This window comes from Anomalospiza imberbis, chromosome 10 (genome assembly GCF_031753505.1).
Source record: "Anomalospiza imberbis isolate Cuckoo-Finch-1a 21T00152 chromosome 10, ASM3175350v1, whole genome shotgun sequence".
In the NCBI taxonomy this organism is placed as follows: Eukaryota; Metazoa; Chordata; class Aves; order Passeriformes; family Viduidae; genus Anomalospiza; species Anomalospiza imberbis.
The window spans coordinates 7,317,832-7,338,833 of record NC_089690.1 but is presented as its reverse complement, the minus strand read 5'-3'; the positions used below and the strand labels follow the sequence as shown (position 1 = coordinate 7,338,833).

Here is a 21,002-nt window from a genome sequence, read left to right as displayed (position 1 = left end):
ACGAGGATGAAACATCCCAGCAACGTTCACAAAAACCCAGACACAAAAAATTAAGAAAAATTAAGAAAATTTAATGATCAAATGGGCTATATACATTGATGGCACATGACTTCATTCTGTTATCCCTTTTCTATAGCTGGAAGTTAAGTTGGATAGAAGAATATCAGCAGTCAATAGTACCCCAGGGACAAGGAAAACCAAGCCCAGCTGTTGTTTAAGTGCATACTTGATGTGAGCACAGCTAACTACACCCAGGGGTATCAAGGGATTTCAGCCCATCAGACAGAATATTGTACAGGAACACCTCAAATTAAGACCACAGGAAACTTGTCTTTTAAATAACTGATATTTTATGTAAGATATTCTTCCATCTCTTTCCACCATATGATCTTTTAGAATTCTTTGACACCTGAAATGCAGAAAAAATTCTGCCTATCTCTCACTCTTTGTGTATGTTTCCTCACAAGATACTAAGTTAAAAGTTCACATAACTACACTCATCCAAGTAGTGTATTCTCTGGTACTTCACTGTTTCTTCTGCTTATTTCCTTTTTCCCTCTCAAACTTGGCTATCTGATTGAATATGTTAACCAAGTTCTGAGGCAGGTTTCTTTTAACACCACTTTCTGCTTGTTCTGTACCATTTAATGACACTTCTTCATCTGGTTCCTTTGTTTTATCAGTGTCTTCATAACTTATTTTTCTATTCTTAGACTCACTTTCATTTTTATGCTGCCTGTCACAATCGTAACCTTTGTCACCTTCATGTGAGCAGCTGCTAGAATATGACCTGTACTTCCCCCCTGACCTGCCAGAATAGTCATACCCTGGGGACATGTAGTACCTGTCCTGACCTGAGCCATGTCTCTTAAACTGCTCTCTTCTCCACTCTCCATCCCTTTCAAATCTCCTGTAATAATGCATCCTGGGTTTGTAATCTGATTTATGATACGAACCTGAAGGACCCCTCCAACTGGAGAAGAATCTCTCTGGTTTACTGTATTTTTCAGTTTTGCTATGGCTTGGCTGACTTCTGGAGCTACTGTAAGAATCTCTTGAATCTTCAGACCTACCTCCAAAAGTGTCTTCATCATCACCTGAAGTCCTCGAAAAAGAACAGTGTCTGTCTTTCTCTTTGACTTCCATTTTTGGGCACACTACGCTGTCCTGCCTTTCCAGCAGCTTTTCCACTTCAAAACTTTGGTTAAGAAAGGAAGCAGAGGTATCAGCTGGAGGGGAATACCACTCCTCTTTCCTGTTCTGATCTTTATAATGGGAAGAAGCTCTAGATGAGCTTTTTCTGGAGCTGCGAGCAGACTCAGATCTATGCCGACGCTTTTTCCTACGTTTCTTGTGATCAGAGGAAGAAGAGGAGGAAGAAGCTGATACATCTGATGATGAATCGCTTGATGATGATGATGAGGAGGAGGAGGAGGATGAAGAAGAAGAAGAGGAGGAGGAAGTCGATACTTTCCTTTTCTTCTTCAACCTAAAAAAAACAATTGACCTGTGAGATAACCTTCAGTGCCAGGCAAAAACTACAGATAGAAAGCAAATCTGCATACCCCAGCTGGGACTGTAAGGTGGGAACAGAAACTGAGCCTGACTGACATGACAATTTCAAATGTCACTTCTTCATCAACAAATTAAGATTAAATCCAATGAACATTTTGTTATAAAAGACCTCTTTCCCAATTTCACGTGGCATTACTCTTTGCAAATATGTCACATTGCAAAGTATTCCTTAAACAACTTCTCTTCCATACACATCTCTGTTAAAGGCAATATGAACTAAAGGACACTATCCACAAAAACATTCAGAGGGAAAAGCAGCTTACCCAGGGAGAAGTTCTCCCCAGCTTGCTGTTTGTTGAGATGGATTGCTCACAGTCTCATCTGCACTTATTGCCACAGAACCAGTACACTGAATGTAACAGTTACCTCTTTTCTTCTTTTAAGAGCTTACGCAATTTTTCTGCACTTGTTTCTATTTTCTTTGCTTTCTGTCTCTCTTCTTTGGCAGCTTGTTTCTCCCTCATTTCCAAAGATTTCTTTTTTGAACCCAAGCATCATAAAAAAGATTACATTAGTAGTGTTAACACGGGTATTAACCCCCATTCAACCCCATCCAAATGTATACACCAGGAATGTTTTACCAGGATTCCCAGACCAAAAATGAATTTTGTTCAGGAATTTGGTATTGGCCATTGTGACAGGTTTATATTTAAGGACCATATTGCAGTTTTTATTCCATTGCAAAATAGATTTGACCAGTCATTGCAGTGGTACCCATGATCCAGCACACCAAGAAGCATAGAGCCCAAAAGTTATAGATAGAATATGCAAAAAATCCCCAATATTACCAACATGTAGAAAAATAAGGACAACCCCCCCCAAACAACCGAAACAGAGACAAGAGTTGGAGGGAAAGTGTCATCATTGTTGTAGTTTACAAGAGAAACACGGCAGAGCCCAGTTGAAGACGAATTCCAGTTGGCCATGTTTGAATACAAACCATTTGGTAACAATTTCACAGAGCAGTTTGATGCATAGTTTACGTAAGAAATCAAGTTCCAGGGGTTTGGTGGTGATGAGCAGCACCAGACGCAGGCACAGCAACAACAGTTCCGTTCAGAGGGAAATGCATTGGAGAAAAACACATAATCAGTATTACAGGAAAACACTGCAGTTGTTTCAGCCATTCTACACAGCAGGGACACTATCAGACTTATGTACTAAGTTACAGGTAAATGCAGGAGGGCATCTAAGTAGATAAATAATCCTTAAATTACTTAAGTCCATAAGAGATCATCCTTCTACCACTTACAGCCCTACAGAGTCGCTCTGTTCAGACTGAGCAGGAAGTCTGATTTACAGTTTTCAAAGCTCAGCAACTTCTTAACAGCTATAATAAAGGAAACCCTTCACTGCAGCCAAGGCCATGCATAGCAACAATTAACAGCTGTCATATTCTTTATCTGCTGCGTCAATGACCGCAGCAGAATGTCTAAGGAGTGACATTTATCTCCTACTTGCTGTGAATATTCTTCATCATATTCACTTGCTGTGAATATTCATTACCACTGGTAATGGTAACCTCATTACCAGTTAAAGAGGTAACTGACACCTCTTTCTAAAGCAGCCAAATGCAGGTACTGCTCAAATTACACCTCTTTATCTGTGCTGTAGCTCAGGTAATCAGATTGTCCTATCTCCTCTTCCCCCTTGTTTCCACACATCCTGTCAGCATTATGGCTCCACCAACTGAAGAACTGCTGACTAAAGCCATCTACCCCAGCCTGTGTACATCCTCACATGCAGCAGCACAGAACAACACAAGCCTGTTCCTCAGTGCTCTATTTTATTATTTGACCCACTCTGGAAGACAACACAAGCAAAGGAGGTGAATAAAAGGGAAAAGATGACAACTCAGATTAGCACAGAGACCCAGCAGGCTCACCTGGGAAACATGCTGCGTGCAAGGGAAGAGAGAAAAAACCCACCAGACAGCAGAGGAGAAAGCTGAGATATTCAAACTGTCTGCCCACCCACCCTCCACCTCCTGCTGTTTTCCTTTAAATTACCTTTTAATTTCCTCTCCCCTGAGCTCCCTGTGCCTTAGCTTTGCCTGTTACTCTCTCTAATTACCCCACGGACCAAGGGTCTGGCCAGACTATGGTAAGAATGTTTATTTGGCTGGTGAAAATGTTTTACACTTTGAACATTTGTATTCACAGAATTTTTTAAATTAACCTTATCAATAATGCTGTGTGATGGGATGTTCTTATCCCTGCTTTGCTCTTTCCCTGTCTCCACTGTCTGGCATTTCTTTACTATCCCAAAACAGTGGGGTCACCAAGAGGAACCTTTCTTCTGGTAGGTACAGCCATAATGCTCACTAGAAAATATTTACTGTGGAGTAGGGAAGCAGAGAATAAGACAAACCTCTTTGTTTTTTAACCCCTCCCTGTTCAAAGGATTTAATATGATTTTTGAAGTTCATTTATTGTCACCAAGAGCACCTTATGAAAAGAAAGGAAAGAATCACCTGCATGTGCTTACGGAGTTTTGTTAAGGCCTCTTCTGCTTCCTGAAAAGTCTCATCCAAGCTCAAGGCTTTTTTATAATAACTTTCAGCATTTAGCAGTTTCTCTTCCTCTTCCAACCTAAAATTCAAGTGATAATTCATATACAGTTAGAACACAGATTTTGATAGTTATTTCTTATTTTAGGACTTTCTTATTTGCAAGGATTTCTTATTATCACTATGACACTACCACTGCATCCCTATGAGACCCCCTCTATCATCTCAGCTCACCTCACTAACAACACAAAACAGTATTTCTAACCTTACCATCTCCTAATTCTGATATGTAACATTATTCTTTGAAGTATCAATTCCAGTCTCAAAAATACTGTCTCCCTCTCTTCTTAACACAGGGCTTAAAAGAAACCTATTCCCTAAATATTCAAAACTAAAATTTTGCTTAGAGCGTGTCACCAATATTTCAGCAGAGTAACAGAATGCAATTTTGTTACAAAACTTAAAAAAAAAAATCCTCAACTTTTGGAATATATTCAAACAATTCACAGGACTTTATGCAAGCCTGGTATCCTACCAGTGAAAGGGTATCAAGGATTAAAAAGGATATTGAGGATTAAACCTCAAATATTTTGCCAGGATTTTAACTGGGACAGAGGACAAAGTGTAAACCAATTACAAAAGGACAGATGTTTCCAAGGACTTCTATTTTACTTTAAACACATAGGCAGGAAGGAAAGATGCCATTTTGTGTCCTCACTAGAATGGCATTAAAAAGCATTATGAGAAAACTTGTTAGCAACCAACCAAACTCATAACCCCAACACTTACTGCCCGCCTCTTTCCACAAGGGTCTGACACAGATATTTCCTTGCATTTCTATGGGTAGGACAGTTTTCTAAAGCAACTTCAAAATCCCCTATGGCTTTGTTCAGACTTCCTTTGGTTGCATACCTAGAACAACAGAAAATTGTATATGAAACAGGGATGCTTCTCTTTCACAAAAGGAGAAAAAAGTGAAACAAGGAGACTTACAGAGCTCCACGTGCTACCAAAGCTTCAACATTTTGTGGATCAATTTCCAAAGCCTTGTTGTACTCATTCATGGCTTCCACGTGGCGCCCAACCTTAAAATGATCCACCCCAGCCTTTACACTGGAGAAAAATATTTAGAAAATAGTACGTACAATTACTCTGTGCAGATTATTCTGTTACTTGCAAATTATGATTCCAAACAAGGGACAGGTTAAAACCTGACCTTGTTATTGTGTACTTTACACTGGCATTTCAGTTAGGTGATAATGACCTAATTCCACAAAAATTTATTGTCTTTAATCCAATATCTTAAGGCACTCAAGAGCATTTCTGCAAACAGTGCTACTGTATTACATAATCTTTCATTTACAGAATTACTGTTTAAGCAATTTTCTGCACAAAACTATGTGTGACCTACCACCATTAACCTTGAACAGGCTTAATTATATCCAAAGCTAAAAATCCCCATTAGAGTGATGGCACAGGGCGATATGGGCAGATGGTGCACACTCAAACCAGCTCACCTCACACAAATATCCTGAGGTTTTACATTTCATATTCCCTGAACATTTCTTGCACATTTTCCAAGAGATTAACGTATTAGAAGAGAATTGATATAAGCTGATTTTCAAAACAATTCATTACAGACTTTTCTTAAAATTTAATTTAACATTATATGCAACCTTTTCTGCAATTAACGTTGCAAATACACTGCGTAGTGTAAAAGCAAAAGTAAATATCCAGGGCTACTGCTCCATTTACCTTTCAAAAGACAATAAGTGCACTTGTTACATCTACAGTCTGAGGCTTAAATTACTTGATAAAGATGAGATCACTCAACACTCAATTATAAAACAGGAGATTGTGTGCTTGGTGTTATCACAAATATTGCTTTCTATTCTGGAATGGGTCAGGATATTATAAGTATTCTAAGAACAACTCCCTTAAACCTGACACACATTTTGGGACTGAATCTCAGGATTTTATCTGTCACATTCCCACTTGGCAGAAAGGTTTATTTTCAATAAGATCCTGGTTACATTGCCACACATGCAGTGGAAAAACTGTTTCAATGTGTGTTTTCTTTGCAGAAATATAATCTGCAACCCAATCTAACAACAAGCTTTGACAAGAAGAAGTATCACATACCATTTCAAAGCCCATGATGCAGACTGCTTTTTCCTCAATGCAGGGGCAAAATCTTCTTCACTGAAATTTTTACTGTAAGGAACAAACAAAAACATCAAGCTGGCTGTCTGAGTCTAAAAAGTAAAGCTTACAGTATGCAGTGCAGTCCATGCCTTACTGCTCTCCCTCAGTGAGGCCTGTTCTTTCATATTTCTGAAACCAGTTTTTCCCAAACCGTTCTAGAAGTGCTGAACTGAACCAGTACAACTGCAGTACATTTAACAAAAACATACAAAGTCCACACCTGCTTTGAGCCTAATATACATAGGGGTCACAACATCAATCATTGCATATATTTGACTCTTATTTTACAAAAGGGGTCAAACCTATTAGTAAAATAAACACTGTGAATAAACATCTATCAGAATACATTAAAACCTTAACATCCTGCATTTCAACCCACAGATGCTGACAGCAGCTACACAATAAATTCTGTAAAGTATCCAATATCAAACACTGTGTGTGGTAAGGTGTCTTGCTTATTCAGAGCAATTGGATTTCAAATGCAAATTTCTTACTCTAGAGGAGTTTGCTTTTAAATATTTAAGGACATGTACACTGCAGTCATGCAAGTCAAAATGTAAAAGGTTTAAGTATAAGTGGTCTAGGACTCCCAGTCACAAGTCTATTGCAATTGATTAGAATAATCTCCACAGAGCTACAGGAGAGGAACAATGTAAAAATCACTTACATTTGAAGACTTCTCAGCAAAGACGGTGGATTTGACTCACTTAGTCCCAGTTTTTCTGCTAAATATTCAACTAATGATGGATTAGCAAATCCTGGGGAACGATGCAAAACCTCTTCAAATGTCTCTCCTGTGTTGGCAACTTCCAGGCTTCGCCTTCAAAACAGCACCAATGCACAAAATGAGACCTCATGCTCTGTACCCTATTTCATCACGCTTATGTTTAGAATAAAAATGCCCATATGGTATCTGTATTACTGCTCACAAACTGCTCTCTTCTACAGGCATGTATTTTCCAGCTATTTACCAACCCTTACGTCCTTTACCCCAAGTGAGCTTCTGAAACCTACTTGGGCACCCACCCCCTATTGCCAGGACATACAAAAACATGACAACAGATAGCTGTGTCCCCATCTTCTAAGGGGAATTTTAAAATGCTAAGAATTAATATTCCAATCTCCCAAGATTTTGAGGGTTTTTTATTTGTTTGTTAACCCAGTCCAAACGCAACAGATATCTCACCCTGCCTTTTGCTTTCCTTATATTTTTGGAAAGAAGCCAACCACATCTACATATCCAGACACAAGTATGCTAAAGGGAGGAACAACAAGGAGGATGGGATCAGCCAATTAAATAAGAAAGCCCACTGAGGAGTTTAAGTGACAGCCAGCCTGTCAGAGATGCTCTTCAGCTCTGACTGCAGCCAGCAAGTGCAGCCAAACAGCACATCCTTACTTATAATGCAGTGGGAAGTCATCGGAGGTGATCACACCCAGCTTTGTACTGGAAAGCTTGGGTGGAAGAGCTGAGCTGTAAAGCGACACCGCCAGCTTCTCATGGTAACGGTCAACGTCCTTGAGCGCAGCTGCAGGAATAATACAGGGAGGGATAAAATTACAGAAATGGCTCAAACCTGAGACAAACCCATTCCTGACAACTTCTGCAGCTACTCACCTCGGATAAGGTCTCCAGTCTGATAGTAAGACAGAGGATCTCCATGGTTGCTTTGAGGAGGCACATCCCTCACAGGACACAGGGCCTGCAACACAACAGAGCAGGAATGTCATAAACAAAGCCACAGGGTAAGGGTTTTTTTCCTCCCCAAGAGCAAGCCAAAAAAGACTTTAAGCTTAATGCACATCAGAACGGTAATGCGTAAAATATGGCTTGGTTCAAGTAAAAATTCATGCATTCACAAATGATGAACTTCTCAACTGAGTAATGCGGGTCACTGCAAGACATGTTCACTGGCTGAGCAAAGTATCACAAGATGCCCACAAAGTCAGACACTACCCATCATCCCAAAGCCGTTTCACCTTTACACGGTCCACTCCATTAAGAAACGCAAGAGGCAACAAATAAATGTCAAAAATGGACTATTGACCAAAGCTGTATCTTACAGTGATTTCCAAATCTGCAATTTCCCGTATGACACCACTTCCCAGACAAATCAACACCATGAAAAAGCCAAATTCACGGATAGATGTTATCCTCCCAATCACGATATCGCCCCGCTCGATGTCGCGGAAGAACAGCTCTCTCCTCTCCTCCCTGGGCACCTCCAAGAACCTCTCCAGGGGTGGCATGACAGCGTAACACTCTGCAACAAGGGCACAGCCAGTTACAAACAGCCAAGCTGCACCCTGAGATCACAAAACATTTGACAACAGCAAAACACGTGAAAATACGACTTTCTGTGCTAACAGGAATCTTACGCACAGCCTGTAAGAATCAACAGGAAAAATCTTAAGCCTCTTTTCAAAGATACTGCAAATTCAAGTCTTTACAGAGTGATTCCCCCCCACCTCACACACCCTCATTCTCCTCGATGTTGTCCTCGATCGGCCCGTTGGGTTTCCACGAGTGCGCGAACAGCAGGTCCGCCTTCTTGGCGATGAAGCGCTTTATCTCGGTGTCGATGCTCGCCCTCTCTTTCCTGGGGGAAGGAGAACGCGGTGAGTCGCGCCCCGCGGCCCCTCACGGCCCGCCCGGCCGCTGCCCCGGCGCCCCTCACCAGGCGGCCGGCGGGGCCCCGCGAGGCGGCTCCGGGGCGGCCCCGGGCGGCGGCAGCAGCCCGCGGAAGTCGGGGTTGTCGTGCTGCTCGGCGCGGAGCAGCGACAGCAGCGCGGGGCCGTGGTGGCTCAGCGCCTGCCGGAGCAGCTCCCGATCCATCCCGGCGCCAACGCCGCCGCCTCGCCCGGAACGGGAACCGCCGCTCGGGCAACGGCGACAGGACGGGACCGGGCGGCCGCAGCGCCCCCGGCGGGTGGGAGGACCGCGCTGAGCGGCGGCGGCCGCGCTGCCCGCCCAATTCGCGGGCCCGTCTCTAGTTTATAAACAGACAGTAAGTAAAGAGAGAACAATTAAAACACACGGCGCAAATTACACAGATTTCCCCCACGGGAATCCTGCCCGGCTCGGCAGCGGCGGCCCGTGCTGGCAGTGCCCGCGGCGGCGCTGCCGGGAGGGGGCGCTGCGCACCCACTGGCCCCGTCCCGGAGCGCTCAGTGCGGGTGACACCGGCGGTGTCACGGGCCCGAACCGGGCGTGTCACGGCCCCGAACAGGCGGTGTCACGGGCCCGAACCGGGCGTGTCACGGCCCCGAACAGGCGGTGTCAAGGGCCCGAACCGGGCGTGTCACGGCCCCGAACAGGCGGTGTCACGGCCCCGAACCGGGCGTGTCACGGCCCCGAACCGGCGGTGTCACAGGCCCGAACAGGCGGTGTCAAGGGCCCGAACCGGGCGTGTCACGGCCCCGAACCGGCGGTGTCACGGGCCCGAACCGGGCGTGTCGCGGCCCCGAACCGGCGGTGTCGCGGCCCCGAACCGGCGGTGTCACGGCCCCGAACCGGCGGTGTCACGGGCCCTAACCGGGCGTGTCACGGGCCCGAAGCGGCGGTGTCAAGGGCCCGAAGCGGCGGTGTCACAGGCCCGAACCGGCGGTGTCAAGGGCCCGAACCGGCGGTGTCACGGGCCCTAACCGGGCGTGTCGCGGGGCCGCTCGAGGAGGCGCAGCCGCGGCACCGCCGCGCTCTCTGGGCGCTGCCTGGAGCGTTTTCGCTTCCGAGGGAGCGACCCTGGAACAGCACGGGCGGCTCTCGGTCGGGGCTCGGCCGGCTCTGCCGTGTCGGCCCCGAGTTACGGCAGTCGAGCGCAGAGAAAGCAAACGGAGCTGAGGAAGGCGCTGGAGCACAGCGCAGTGAGGAGCTGCTGAGGGAGCTGGGAGAGCTCAGCTGGAGGAAAGGAGGCTCGGATTGTCACTCTGCAACTCCCTGACACGAGGTGCAGCCAGGTGCGGTCAGGCTCTGCTCCCCGGGAACCAGCCACAGGACCAGGGGAAACGGCCTCAGGCTGCTCCAGGGGAGGTTTAGCTCGGACGCTTGGAAGAATTTCTTCACAGAAAGGGTGATCAGACATCGGAACGGGCTGTCCAGGGAGGTGGTGGAGTGGCCGTTCCTGGAGGTGTTTACAGAAAGATGGTGTTGGGCTACAGGTTGGACTCGATAATGTCAGAAATCTTTTCCAACCCAGCTGGTTCCGTGATTCTGTGAATAGAGAACGTGAGGCAGCGCAGCGGCGCGGGGCTGGGCTCAGCTCCGCACTGTTCCTAATCCCGGTTCCTTGCGCTGTCCCTGGCCAGGGTCCCCTGGCACAGCCCACAGGTGACACGTCCTGGCTTTAGGGAAACAGGGAGTACGGGCGATTCCCTCCGCAAAGGCGATGGGCTGAGAGCACAGCCAAGCTACTGCCGCGGGCCTGGCGCCAGGCTCGGCCGCCCTGCTCCCCAGAGCTAACTTTAGATGCTAAAAAGACACTTCGCTCAGGAGGCACTTCATGCTAATCACCTCTCCAGCTAATGGAGAAAGGTGCTTAAAACCAGCTGGAAATAATCCAAGCCTATTAGAGGGATCACAGTTTTTCAGCTCCCAAGAATAATTTGTCCCTGGCATCGCATTTAATAATTAATTTTAAAAGGGGAGGTGGGTGGGGGAGAAAACCCACTGCAAACATCATAATGTCACTTCTCCCCTCAGTACAATGCTGAAGAAAAAATAGAAATCTGGCTGTCAGCAGATCAGGGACACAGACTCCTCTAGGAAGCAGCATGACTGAGAGGGAAAGGATCATATCAAAGACTCTGGACTCAGAAGCTCAGTTCAAAGGCAGCAGGGATATCACTGGTGTAGCAGACTTGGGGAAGACACTGGAAGGGCAAATTTATATTTTAGTTTCATTTCGTGTCCCCCTGTTTTAATATAAAAGAAGATAAAGGAGGTACAATGCTTACTATGTAACAAACAGCTGCCAAGATTTTGATTTAAAATCTTCCTGTTCTGTATGAGACCAGGTGTGCTCTTAGATTGCTGGTTACCATGGTGGAGAAACACCATTAACACCAGATGGAAATTTCTAGACATTAAGACTGATTAGACACAGGTTGACATGGGAAGGTTAAGGCACCTGCATGGATCCAGTGCAAACAGGAGCCTTTCCTGGATGAGTTTTGTGGCAAGAGCAATGTCCTGATCCATGTGACACAACTGCAAATAGTGGCAGTTTTATTTGAGGGAATGGTATTTTGAGTAAGAGTTAATTGGTGTTGCTTAGCAAATACGAGAGCTAAAAAAAAAAAAGTTGTTTGAAGCATGAACTCTGCTTGTGTAAGCATTTCCCCAGTCTGATATGTAGATACACACACAGTGTGCAAGAAATTAGACATTATGAGTAGACTTCCTGTGTGTTACAACTTCTGGACTTAAAACAGCAGGAAAAGATCACTGTGAAAGCACAACCACCTACAACAGCAGATTCTTCTTACAGACATGGTCTTCTTTGTATAAAATCAATTGCATTTCAGGAAATTCAGTAATTTGAACACATAATTTATACACACTAATATACCTCTATTGAAGGATTAGTTGCCCCTGAACATGAGGGCTAACCTCATATTTAAAGTGATCCATTCTTTATCTGGGCCAAACACATCCCAAAATTATCATAATCAAGCAAACTAAATCACCCCAAATAATTCCAGCTTCAGAAACAACTTCGTTATGGCAACTTTGCTATGTGCTTGAACTTGTAATTTTTATTCCTATTTTTCAGGTTATAGTAATGAACTGAGAAGTAATATAAGACTGTGATATATTGTATGTTGTTCCACCTCATCCAGGGCACACACAAGCTTTTGCATCCTTTTCTCTCTCAGGATACTTCCTGGATATTCACTGTGATTTTAAAAGCATCTCTCCATATTTTCAGTGGTGGAAGTTTTCTGCTTTTCATTTCATTCTTTGCTTGCGTTACTTCAGTTGCCCGATAGAAAATGCTTTTGATAAAAGAGAATAGCAGCCGCCACAGTTCAGTCAGGAATAATGATAAATGGAGGCGTTTGGAAAAAAGCCAGGGCTATACACACTGCTTAGGAGATGCCAGGCCCGAGGATGGGGCATGCTCCATATGCTGTTAATCCTCTGTTCCATTGATTTAGGAACTGCCTGGATGAGTAGTGCCAATCCCATCTGCTAAGTAAACACAGGGTGGGCAGGAGTGTCCTGATTCTGCAGGAGAAAGCCATACAAGTCAACATCTCACCCTGCTGGAGGAGGAACACTCCAGATACTTTGAAACCAGACGTGTCTGAGCACACTCGGTGTAGATCTTCTGACAGCTCAGGTCAGTGCATGCTAAAAAGCAGCTCACAAAATCCATCCTGCAGCCTTTAACTCCCACAGTAAAAGGATGATGAATTTACGCCACGTCGGCTTTGGACCCAGGGTCGAACTCGCAGTGATATTGGCCCTGAACAACTCAAACAGTGGTAGGCATGATAGAACTTCAAAGTGGGTATGTGAAATACGAAGCAGATTTTCATCCAAATCCAGTGAGCACAGCTTGAATGCAACAAGGTCAAGCAGCTTCTCAAATGTTTCCAAGTATCCAATATCACTGGTGAAGCTTACAAGAACATCTCATTGCAGAAAAGGATTTTGTGCCCAGAGCCACATTTTATCACTGACAAAAAGATTAGATTCTCCAAGATCATACATGTCAAAGTATTATTCTCTGTAAATTTTGGGCACATTTGAAGATAAATTTTAGCCTGTTGCAAATGGAAGTGAAATATTCAGCTAAATATGTCCTTTGGGCTGAAAAAGAGGAAGCTAATAGTAGTAATGAAAAGAAACATGAAGAGTTGTACTTCCAGCTGTGTTATACTTATGGAAAATTCTGCCAAAAAGCAGTCCTGCTGCCTAGACTTGCTAATTTATGAAGCAGCAAGGAGACTGTCCCATATCCAAGATATTATTGTAGCTCAAGACTGATGAAGGGACCTTCAGCACAAAGTAACTGCCAGTTAATAGCCCTACTGTGAGGAAAACAAGCTATCTGCAGGTATAATCACCAAATGTGGTGGAGGAAATGTGAAGAGAACCCCAGTCTGAGTGATGGAGCAACCCAAGCCATGGCCATTCAAGCAGTTCCCTTTGTAACGAGTTCATTGTTCAGTCCAGCTTTGGCATGGTCTGTAAGAGAGTATGGTTTCAGTGATGTAGACTTACCTGGAGGGTGCTCAGCACTTGTTTTTGGTGTCAAGGACCTTTGCACTTCTCAGATTTCTAGACACATGTAGACAAAGAATAGTTTGTTGCATGTTATATATATGCAAAGACAGACTGTGGAAACTGCCCGGGCTCTGAATCCACAGTTAGAACCTGCTGGACTACAACAGAAATAATGGTTCAGAAATGTCAGTGGAGACCCCCCTGGGAGTGCTGTGGATTTCTGTCTGGCTGCAGGCAGTGGCAGTGCTGAGCCTTTGTACGCTGGGAGTTCAGCTTGTGCACCCAGTGCAGCGTTCTTGCCTGCAGAGCAGTGACAAGTGCTTAGAGGTTTCAGGTGAAGCTGAAAAGGTTACTGGAGGAAACATTGCCTTTGACATTTTTTTAGCCTAAATATGAAAGCCAGACTGTGTTGAATGAAAGTTTGCTTATTTGGCAGGAACCCCAGTCAGGCAACTTAGCAGCAATCATGACATAGACAATATGTACACACCCACCTGTACAGCTTGCAATACATCCAGAAATCCTGCCTGTAAGAGCACATTTCCTGTGATACATGGGGGCCTAGCAGCAGGTATGCTGAGCAGACAGTTTTTTGTGAGGCTTTCATGGACTTTCCAGCTTCTAACACTCCACAGACTGGCAGTATCTCCTGCTTTATAGCAAGGGAGAATCATCCTGGTTTTCCAGTTTTAGAGTGATTGCACCTTAAAGCAGCATCAAAACTTTCCTTTCACCAGAGTAGATCACTACTTAGAGCTCAAAATTACATTAACAAAATTACATTTCCAGCCCAAAACTACATTTCCAAAATTACTACACTGAATTCAGTGTGAATGTTTGACCTAAAGGCTGCAAGAACTACAGTAAGATCTTTAGGATGCAACTTCTCTTGCTTATTGAGTCTCTCATTTGTAGTAGAGCAATATTCACGTTTTCATTATAAAATTATTTCCCCAGAAATTTGCATCTTTATAACTATCATAGAACATGTATAAACTTTCAAAAGTTGTTCAAAGAAGTCTCTAAAAATATTTTGAAGATCTAAACCAGTTGGAGTTCTTCTATTTCTGCTAAAACAACCTACTTACTTTTGTATCTCATGGTCAGTTGCTCTAACATTCTATTCGTGCAACATGTGCAAATACTGCCTAAAGAGCAATGTACAAAAATCAGAAGTTGTTTTCTCAAAAGCTTGCAATGAACCAGGCATGTAACCATCGTCACAAACTAATTAGCAGCCTCCTAATTTCTTTTAAATTTGTCACTATTTAAACAACACTAAAACTAGAAAGTTGAAACTGCTTTAATTAACTTATGAAGAGCTAAACAGTTGGCAATACAAATTCACAATACAGATTAATTATCTTCGTGTTTGCTCCAATTTAATGCAAGAGCATACCTTGAAAACAAATAAAATGTACCAAAATTATTTTTGTCTTTAGCAGGTGTATCTCTCATTAAAAATGATAAGCTGAATTGGTGTGATATAATTTCCAATTAATTTTTAACTCAATAAGAATTTTTTGGAAATACACTGATTAAGGAATACTTTTAGAAACAGAAAGAGAAGTTAATTACAGAATTATCTGTTCGATATAATTCCAGTAAGTAACAGAGATAAGTAGATATTTACTAGTGTCTCAATGGATCAGGTTTGTTTTTCCTATCAACCCAAAGCAGAGGCCAGATGGAACAGTGGAATGCCAGACTGATGTATGGATATGATATTTGTTTGTTTAAACACTTGGTGAATTCCTCCCTGTGTTAAATCCAGAAAGCTGGAATGATTTGCAAGTAAATTAACAAGCCATGGAAAAAAAAATATATATATCTGCTCTGAATTTAATAATTATCTTCAGGTTTGTAATTCATTATTAGAAACTTCCTGTTTCTATCATAAAACTTTTTAAAACTGTGAGTAAAACTTGTTGCCTGGTGTTCCAGTCTGCCTTTTGGCTCAGCAAGAAATTACAAAGGCTGAGACAAAAACAACTGCCACTGGTTTAATGGGCAGTTTTGTGCCTCTGAGGGATTTTGGAAGGAGACTTTGTGGACTCCCACTGACTTCAGCAGGTTTCAGGTCAAGCATGAAAGATAGAAATTGGTAACTAAACTTTCTTTGCTTTCCCTGCTGCCTATAATTATGATTTAATCAGAGCAATCAAGTGTCAAAGTCCAGACATGGTTTGACTGGAGCTTCTGGAATATAGGAAATACACAGCTGTTGATTTCCTCTTGATTCTTGTCTTATTAAGGCAGTTGAACAAAATACATAATCACAGGGAATAGAGGCTCTGAAACAGATGAAAATCTAAAGCATAAACAGGAGGAGGTAGCTTGAAATGTGAAAAAAAGAAATACTACTGTGAAATAAAGATGTGTATCTGTGCAGGTAATGGCCAGGACTTAGAGCAGAAGAAAGGGATCTCTGCCAAAAGTACATCAAAGGCCAGAACTGCTCTCTTACAAAAAAACCCCAAACCAAACCAAACCAAAAACCCCCAACCTCCAATACTTGTCGCAAATCAAATGCAGAGACAAACTGAAATGCAAGTTATGCATTCCATGCGTCTCCCTTTTGTAGTACATGTTATGACACTGACACCAAATTGTGTTTTTAAAGATATTGGCAGCTAAAATCACAGAATTTACCTAAGAAGGAATCAAAAAAACAAAAGTTAGGCATCTAAATACCTTTGTGATTTTGGCCTAAGAATGGATGATAATTAGTGTAGCACAAATTAAGTTTTTACATATGCAAATTGAATTGTTTGCTGTCGCAACTAATTACAGATGTAACTCTGTGCTGCTTTTACTGGGAGTGAGAAATAAAGATACAAATCTAAACCACTGGTGTCTAAAACTCCCCTCTTGTGATTGTGATGGTCTGATCCTCCTACAGCTGGTAAATATATACATGGGAGACTGTGTGTACGTGCGTAGGAGAACAGTAAGTGGGAGAAAGAAATCCAGATTTTTCCATCTGTACAAAATGCCAGCACCCTCTCTATAAAAAGGCATCAACAAAATCCTTGTAAGCACAATTGAGGCTACTCGAGTTCTAATCTGTATCTTCACTGACAGAGAGGTTAATCAAAACTCCAATACAATATTTCTTTAGTTGAGAAGCTTCAAGGAAATGATGTAGCACTTTCAAAAATTCTGTAAAGCTTGGGTAGTGCCAGATAGCGTACGTGCAATTGAAAGTTCAAACGGAAGGTTAATAGCCCAGGAAAAGGTTGGTGCTGAAAAGTAACACTTCAGGCTGATATGGTAGAAATGCCTGGTTGGGCCCCCGTGCCAGAATGTGCCTCTGAGAAATTCTAGTGGCAGGCAGGAAAACTGATAGTTGTCAGGTCCTCAATGCAGCCTGCTATTTTTTTTTTCACCTCTCTAACCTGGTTTGTAATCTCATCAGGCAAATTTAGCACTTCATTTCTTTAAAGATGGAAAAACCTGCCTTGTGTTAGGAGTGATCACAAAGTACGTCTAAAAAATATGAAGAACAGTTTTTCTTCAAAACTGGTAAATTTGAGTAAATTTCAGCATCCAAAGAGAGTTGGCTCCTGCAATCCACAAGAGGTTTGGAAATTTCAAAAGGGGGAAGGGATTTTCCCCTGACTATGAGGGTTATTTTGGTATTGAATGTCAAGATAAAAGGAAAAGCCTTCCCTACCCAAAGCTAGAAGTGCCTTCTTTTAAGGACAATTCACAGGGTCAGGTGGTCAGAAACTAGGGAGAGTCTTTGACAAATCAGTTGTGTCAAAGTGCTGTCAAAAAAACCCCACTCTACCAGCAGCATGTAAAGGGAGGATACATGACAGGGAAAGGATAGGGGAAAGCAGAATAGGATACACAATATTTTCGTAAGACCAAATGAATGTATCAAAAAATAACAAGAGCTACTGTGGAACTTTAGATGTAATGGCAGGCTCTGAGCAATAGTTCCTGCTGCTACCTAAAATGGACCATAACCCTCTGTATTCAACTTCAGGAATTGCTCTCACACAGCTGAGAGATGAAACAGTCATTTTGGTCTCTAATAGCTGTGTTAGAAGCCAGAAAGAGCAGGAGAAAGCAGCAGCCTGGCTAGTCTGATATACCAATCCTTTTTTTTCCCCCAAAGTAAACATATTATTGCTTTGTACTTTAAAATAATGATCGCTGGAAAAAAATATATTGTAAAGTAAGATAAGAGTACAAGAGCTGTTTAGCTTCACCAATACCAGAATGGAAATAGAGAAACTTTTTTTTTGTAATTGCAAATAATGCAGACACTGCTTTGTAACAGGAAAAAAAGGAAAGCCATTACTAGCAAAAATCTGTAGATTCTTTAGGTGGAAAATACACAGCATAAATTGTTTACATTTTCAGTGGGGAGCATCCCCCGGTGCATCAAGCTGTCACACAGCTTAGCAGCATGACACATCTTAGTGATTAAATGCTGGCTCCCTGGCAAAACCCAAAAAACAAAACAAAATTAATTTTTCAGTGGAGAAAGCCACTGTTCTTTTGTACAGTGGCTCTCACAGCCGAAAAGAGGCAGCAGCAGGGTGGTAGAAATCAAAGTCACTCAGCAGGTGAACTGTAGTTTGAATGTACCACTTCACAGGGTATCTTTATCTGCCTTTGGTCTCACTCCTCTGCTGGGGTAAAATACACCATTACTTACCAGTTTGATTTCAGTTGCTGACCATGCGACGTGATGGACCTTGGAAAGCAATTATTACATCCCTTCACTTCTTTTATTTTGAAGCCCCAAACCAAGCAGAGTTAACCCAGTTACTCAGATGCATGAAATCAGAACAGTGACAAAGCAAGAGCAGCAAAGGCCACCTGTGAGTGGAAAAGCAGGTGAGCAGGAGAGTCAGGATCAGGGCTGGGAACAGGGATCAGGGTCAGACACAGCCCAGAGGTTGCCCGGTGAGCCCTCAGTGATGAGACAGCTCCAGCTGGACAAGCAGCCAGTGGGTTTGGGTCTAGATTCAAGTCTGGAGGCCAGAGCTCAGTGCAGACACAACTGCAACAGGACTGCAGAATAACATGGGGAAAATGATATTAAACCCTCAACAGCATCTACCTAGGGAGAGCAGGGGCAGGCCCTCACTTCTAGTTTTCTTCATAGTAGTTCTTGGTAGTGAAGAAGCTGATCTTGAGCTCAGCCCATAAATCCCTTAACTCATCCAACTAAACTCCATCAGGACATGTACTCAAGGCCCTGGCATAAACTCGGGCTTAGCTCTTTGGCCAATGCAAAAGCACTTGTAGCAGATGGCACAGGTCCATTTCATCATGCAGGTGCTTGTATGTGAGTCATCAGCCAGTCTGAAAAGCAGAATTTTTTGCATTTTTTGCAACGTTCACACTTTGTTATGCCCCAGCTGTTCACTGTTACCAGTCCCACCCATTGCCACATGAGGAGTCAGCTTAGGCTTACTTCAACTAATAAAACTTCAATAACTAACTTCAACTTCAATAAAAACAGTATTATTTTTTTGGGTGACTTAGTAATGTTTACCGATTTTTGTTTTCTTTATGTTGTTTGCAGTTCCAAAGGGGTCACATTCATCAGCTGGTCATGAAAAATACTCTCATCAGATCAAAGAAAGCAATGAGCAGTCCAGCACTGTCACATGGGGCTGATGAAATGCATGAGCTGACACTTGACAGGACAGCGATTATCCCAGCATTTAATAACATGTTAATCATCTTAGGAGTCATTATTTTCTCCCAGGCACGTACTGTACTCCCACAGTGACATTAAAAAAATCCCCAACAAAACACACCAGAGGGTATTTTTACAGGGCAAAACGTACTGGAAAACTGAAAAGATGCTGTCTATGAAAATGGTCTCTTCCACTGTTCTAGAACTGTTCTTCCACTGTTCTGTTCCAGAAAGGTGGTGCTCTTTTTGTGCAGCTCTGTGCTACTCATCCCAAATGATCATGAATATAATTGCATAGGCTTTTATTTGCTAAATTTAATAACAATGTGAATGTGAACATGCAATGTGGTCTAGGCATATGAACACAAACACCAAAACCTCCCCCCACATGCCTTATGTTTCTTCCTAGGTTGCAAAGGTTCCTGTGGAAAATCTGTGTTTGATTGATCTTCAGGTGACACACCTAACTGTGACTTCCAACAGAGCTGTCAGTGCCAGGTGCAGCAGTGGCTTTTAGTACTTTTTATCTGCATTATCTGTGATTTGAAGTCACAACTACTTTCACATATGATACCAGTCTGGAGGCTTTTAATGTTATCTGAACCTGCTGAACTAGAGGTGGGATATGAATAGTATGAGAGGTTGCAATGGACCGTAAATGTTTGATTTGGGCATTTTCAGTCTGAGTATATTCCTTAAAAGTGTCCAAGTTCGACAGACCCATCTAGCCCACAGGGAAACTGCTCCTTCCTGAGGAAGCAACTGAGCCTGTTTGGTGAAGATGGTCCCACTGGCACACATGGCAAAAGGGGAATGAGAAAATGACAGTCAGGAGCTTTGTCTGAAGCCCAGGCAAAGACAGTGAGACACTTAGTGCTCCATGAGGAAAACCTCTAAGGACCAGAACAGAAAGTCATTGAGTTATCAAAAAGTCAATCCAGAAGGAAAGCCAAAATCTCCAAACTCCCAAACAGGAAAGACAGACATTGTTTTTTACATCTCATTTCACTTTGGAGTTACTATAGAAAAAGAAGTTAATTACTGTAGATCTATTGTAATATAAATGACTTATGAGTTTCAAAGTCTTTGGGGGATACTCACTTAACGTAGATCTATGTGGACTCATGTGGGAGATGGGACTGGTCCCAGGCCCTGCCATGGGTCTGAGCTGCACTTGTTTGGAGTTTATTGTCCCCCAGCCAAGCATTAACAGCCAGCTCAGTCCCTGCTGCTGCCTCATAAGGCACTTACACAATGTAGATTAATAGGAGCTGGTGAGAAGGTCATGTCCTGATACTAATGGAAATGAATTATTCCCAGAAATATATTTAGTCAAGACTGTGTCCAAGTCTTCAAGCAGTGAGGTTCAAATACTCCCCTATGAGATTTTTACAAGTTCATTTCTGTATCAGAGTTTTTATCTTGGTGTTCAGCTTACATTTTAATTTATTCATCCTTTCTGCCTTAGAACAGTCTAAAGAATTCCTCTTATTTCTTGCTGCTTATCCCATTTGTAGACTGTTGGCAAGTTCTTTGTTCTCAGCCACTTAACCTTCTTTTCACCAGCCTATAAATATTGATCCATTCCAATCTTCCCTTTTGTCTATACAAAAGTCCCTCTATAGTTATTTCTGCCCTATACTGAATAACCTTCAATTTGTTTGTTGTAATGAGCTACCTAAAAACACATGTACTCTTCTGCCAGTGTTAAATGGAGATGAACAATGCCTTCTTATTCATGCTGCTTGGGCACAGGCATTCCAACCATGTCTAAGTCCTTCATGTTATTCCTTCCCAGGTGTGCCCATCACAGTATG

General features: G+C 42.8%; 1 protein-coding gene across 1 annotated transcript; it reads right to left on the bottom strand.

The window, feature by feature from the left end:
• Positions 1–50: 50 nt before the first annotated feature.
• Positions 51–9,162, bottom strand: TTC14 (tetratricopeptide repeat domain 14). The gene is made up of 12 exons (XM_068200377.1): positions 8,968–9,162; positions 8,768–8,889; positions 8,354–8,553; positions 7,908–7,992; positions 7,689–7,818; positions 6,957–7,109; positions 6,227–6,298; positions 5,078–5,197; positions 4,874–4,996; positions 4,049–4,166; positions 1,942–2,051; positions 51–1,489 (listed from the first exon to the last, which is right to left on the bottom strand). Exons 1-12 carry the CDS (start codon positions 9,123–9,125, stop codon positions 526–528), a joined length of 2,355 nt encoding a protein of 784 aa, XP_068056478.1. The 5' UTR covers positions 9,126–9,162; the 3' UTR covers positions 51–525.
• Positions 9,163–21,002: the final 11,840 nt, after the last annotated feature.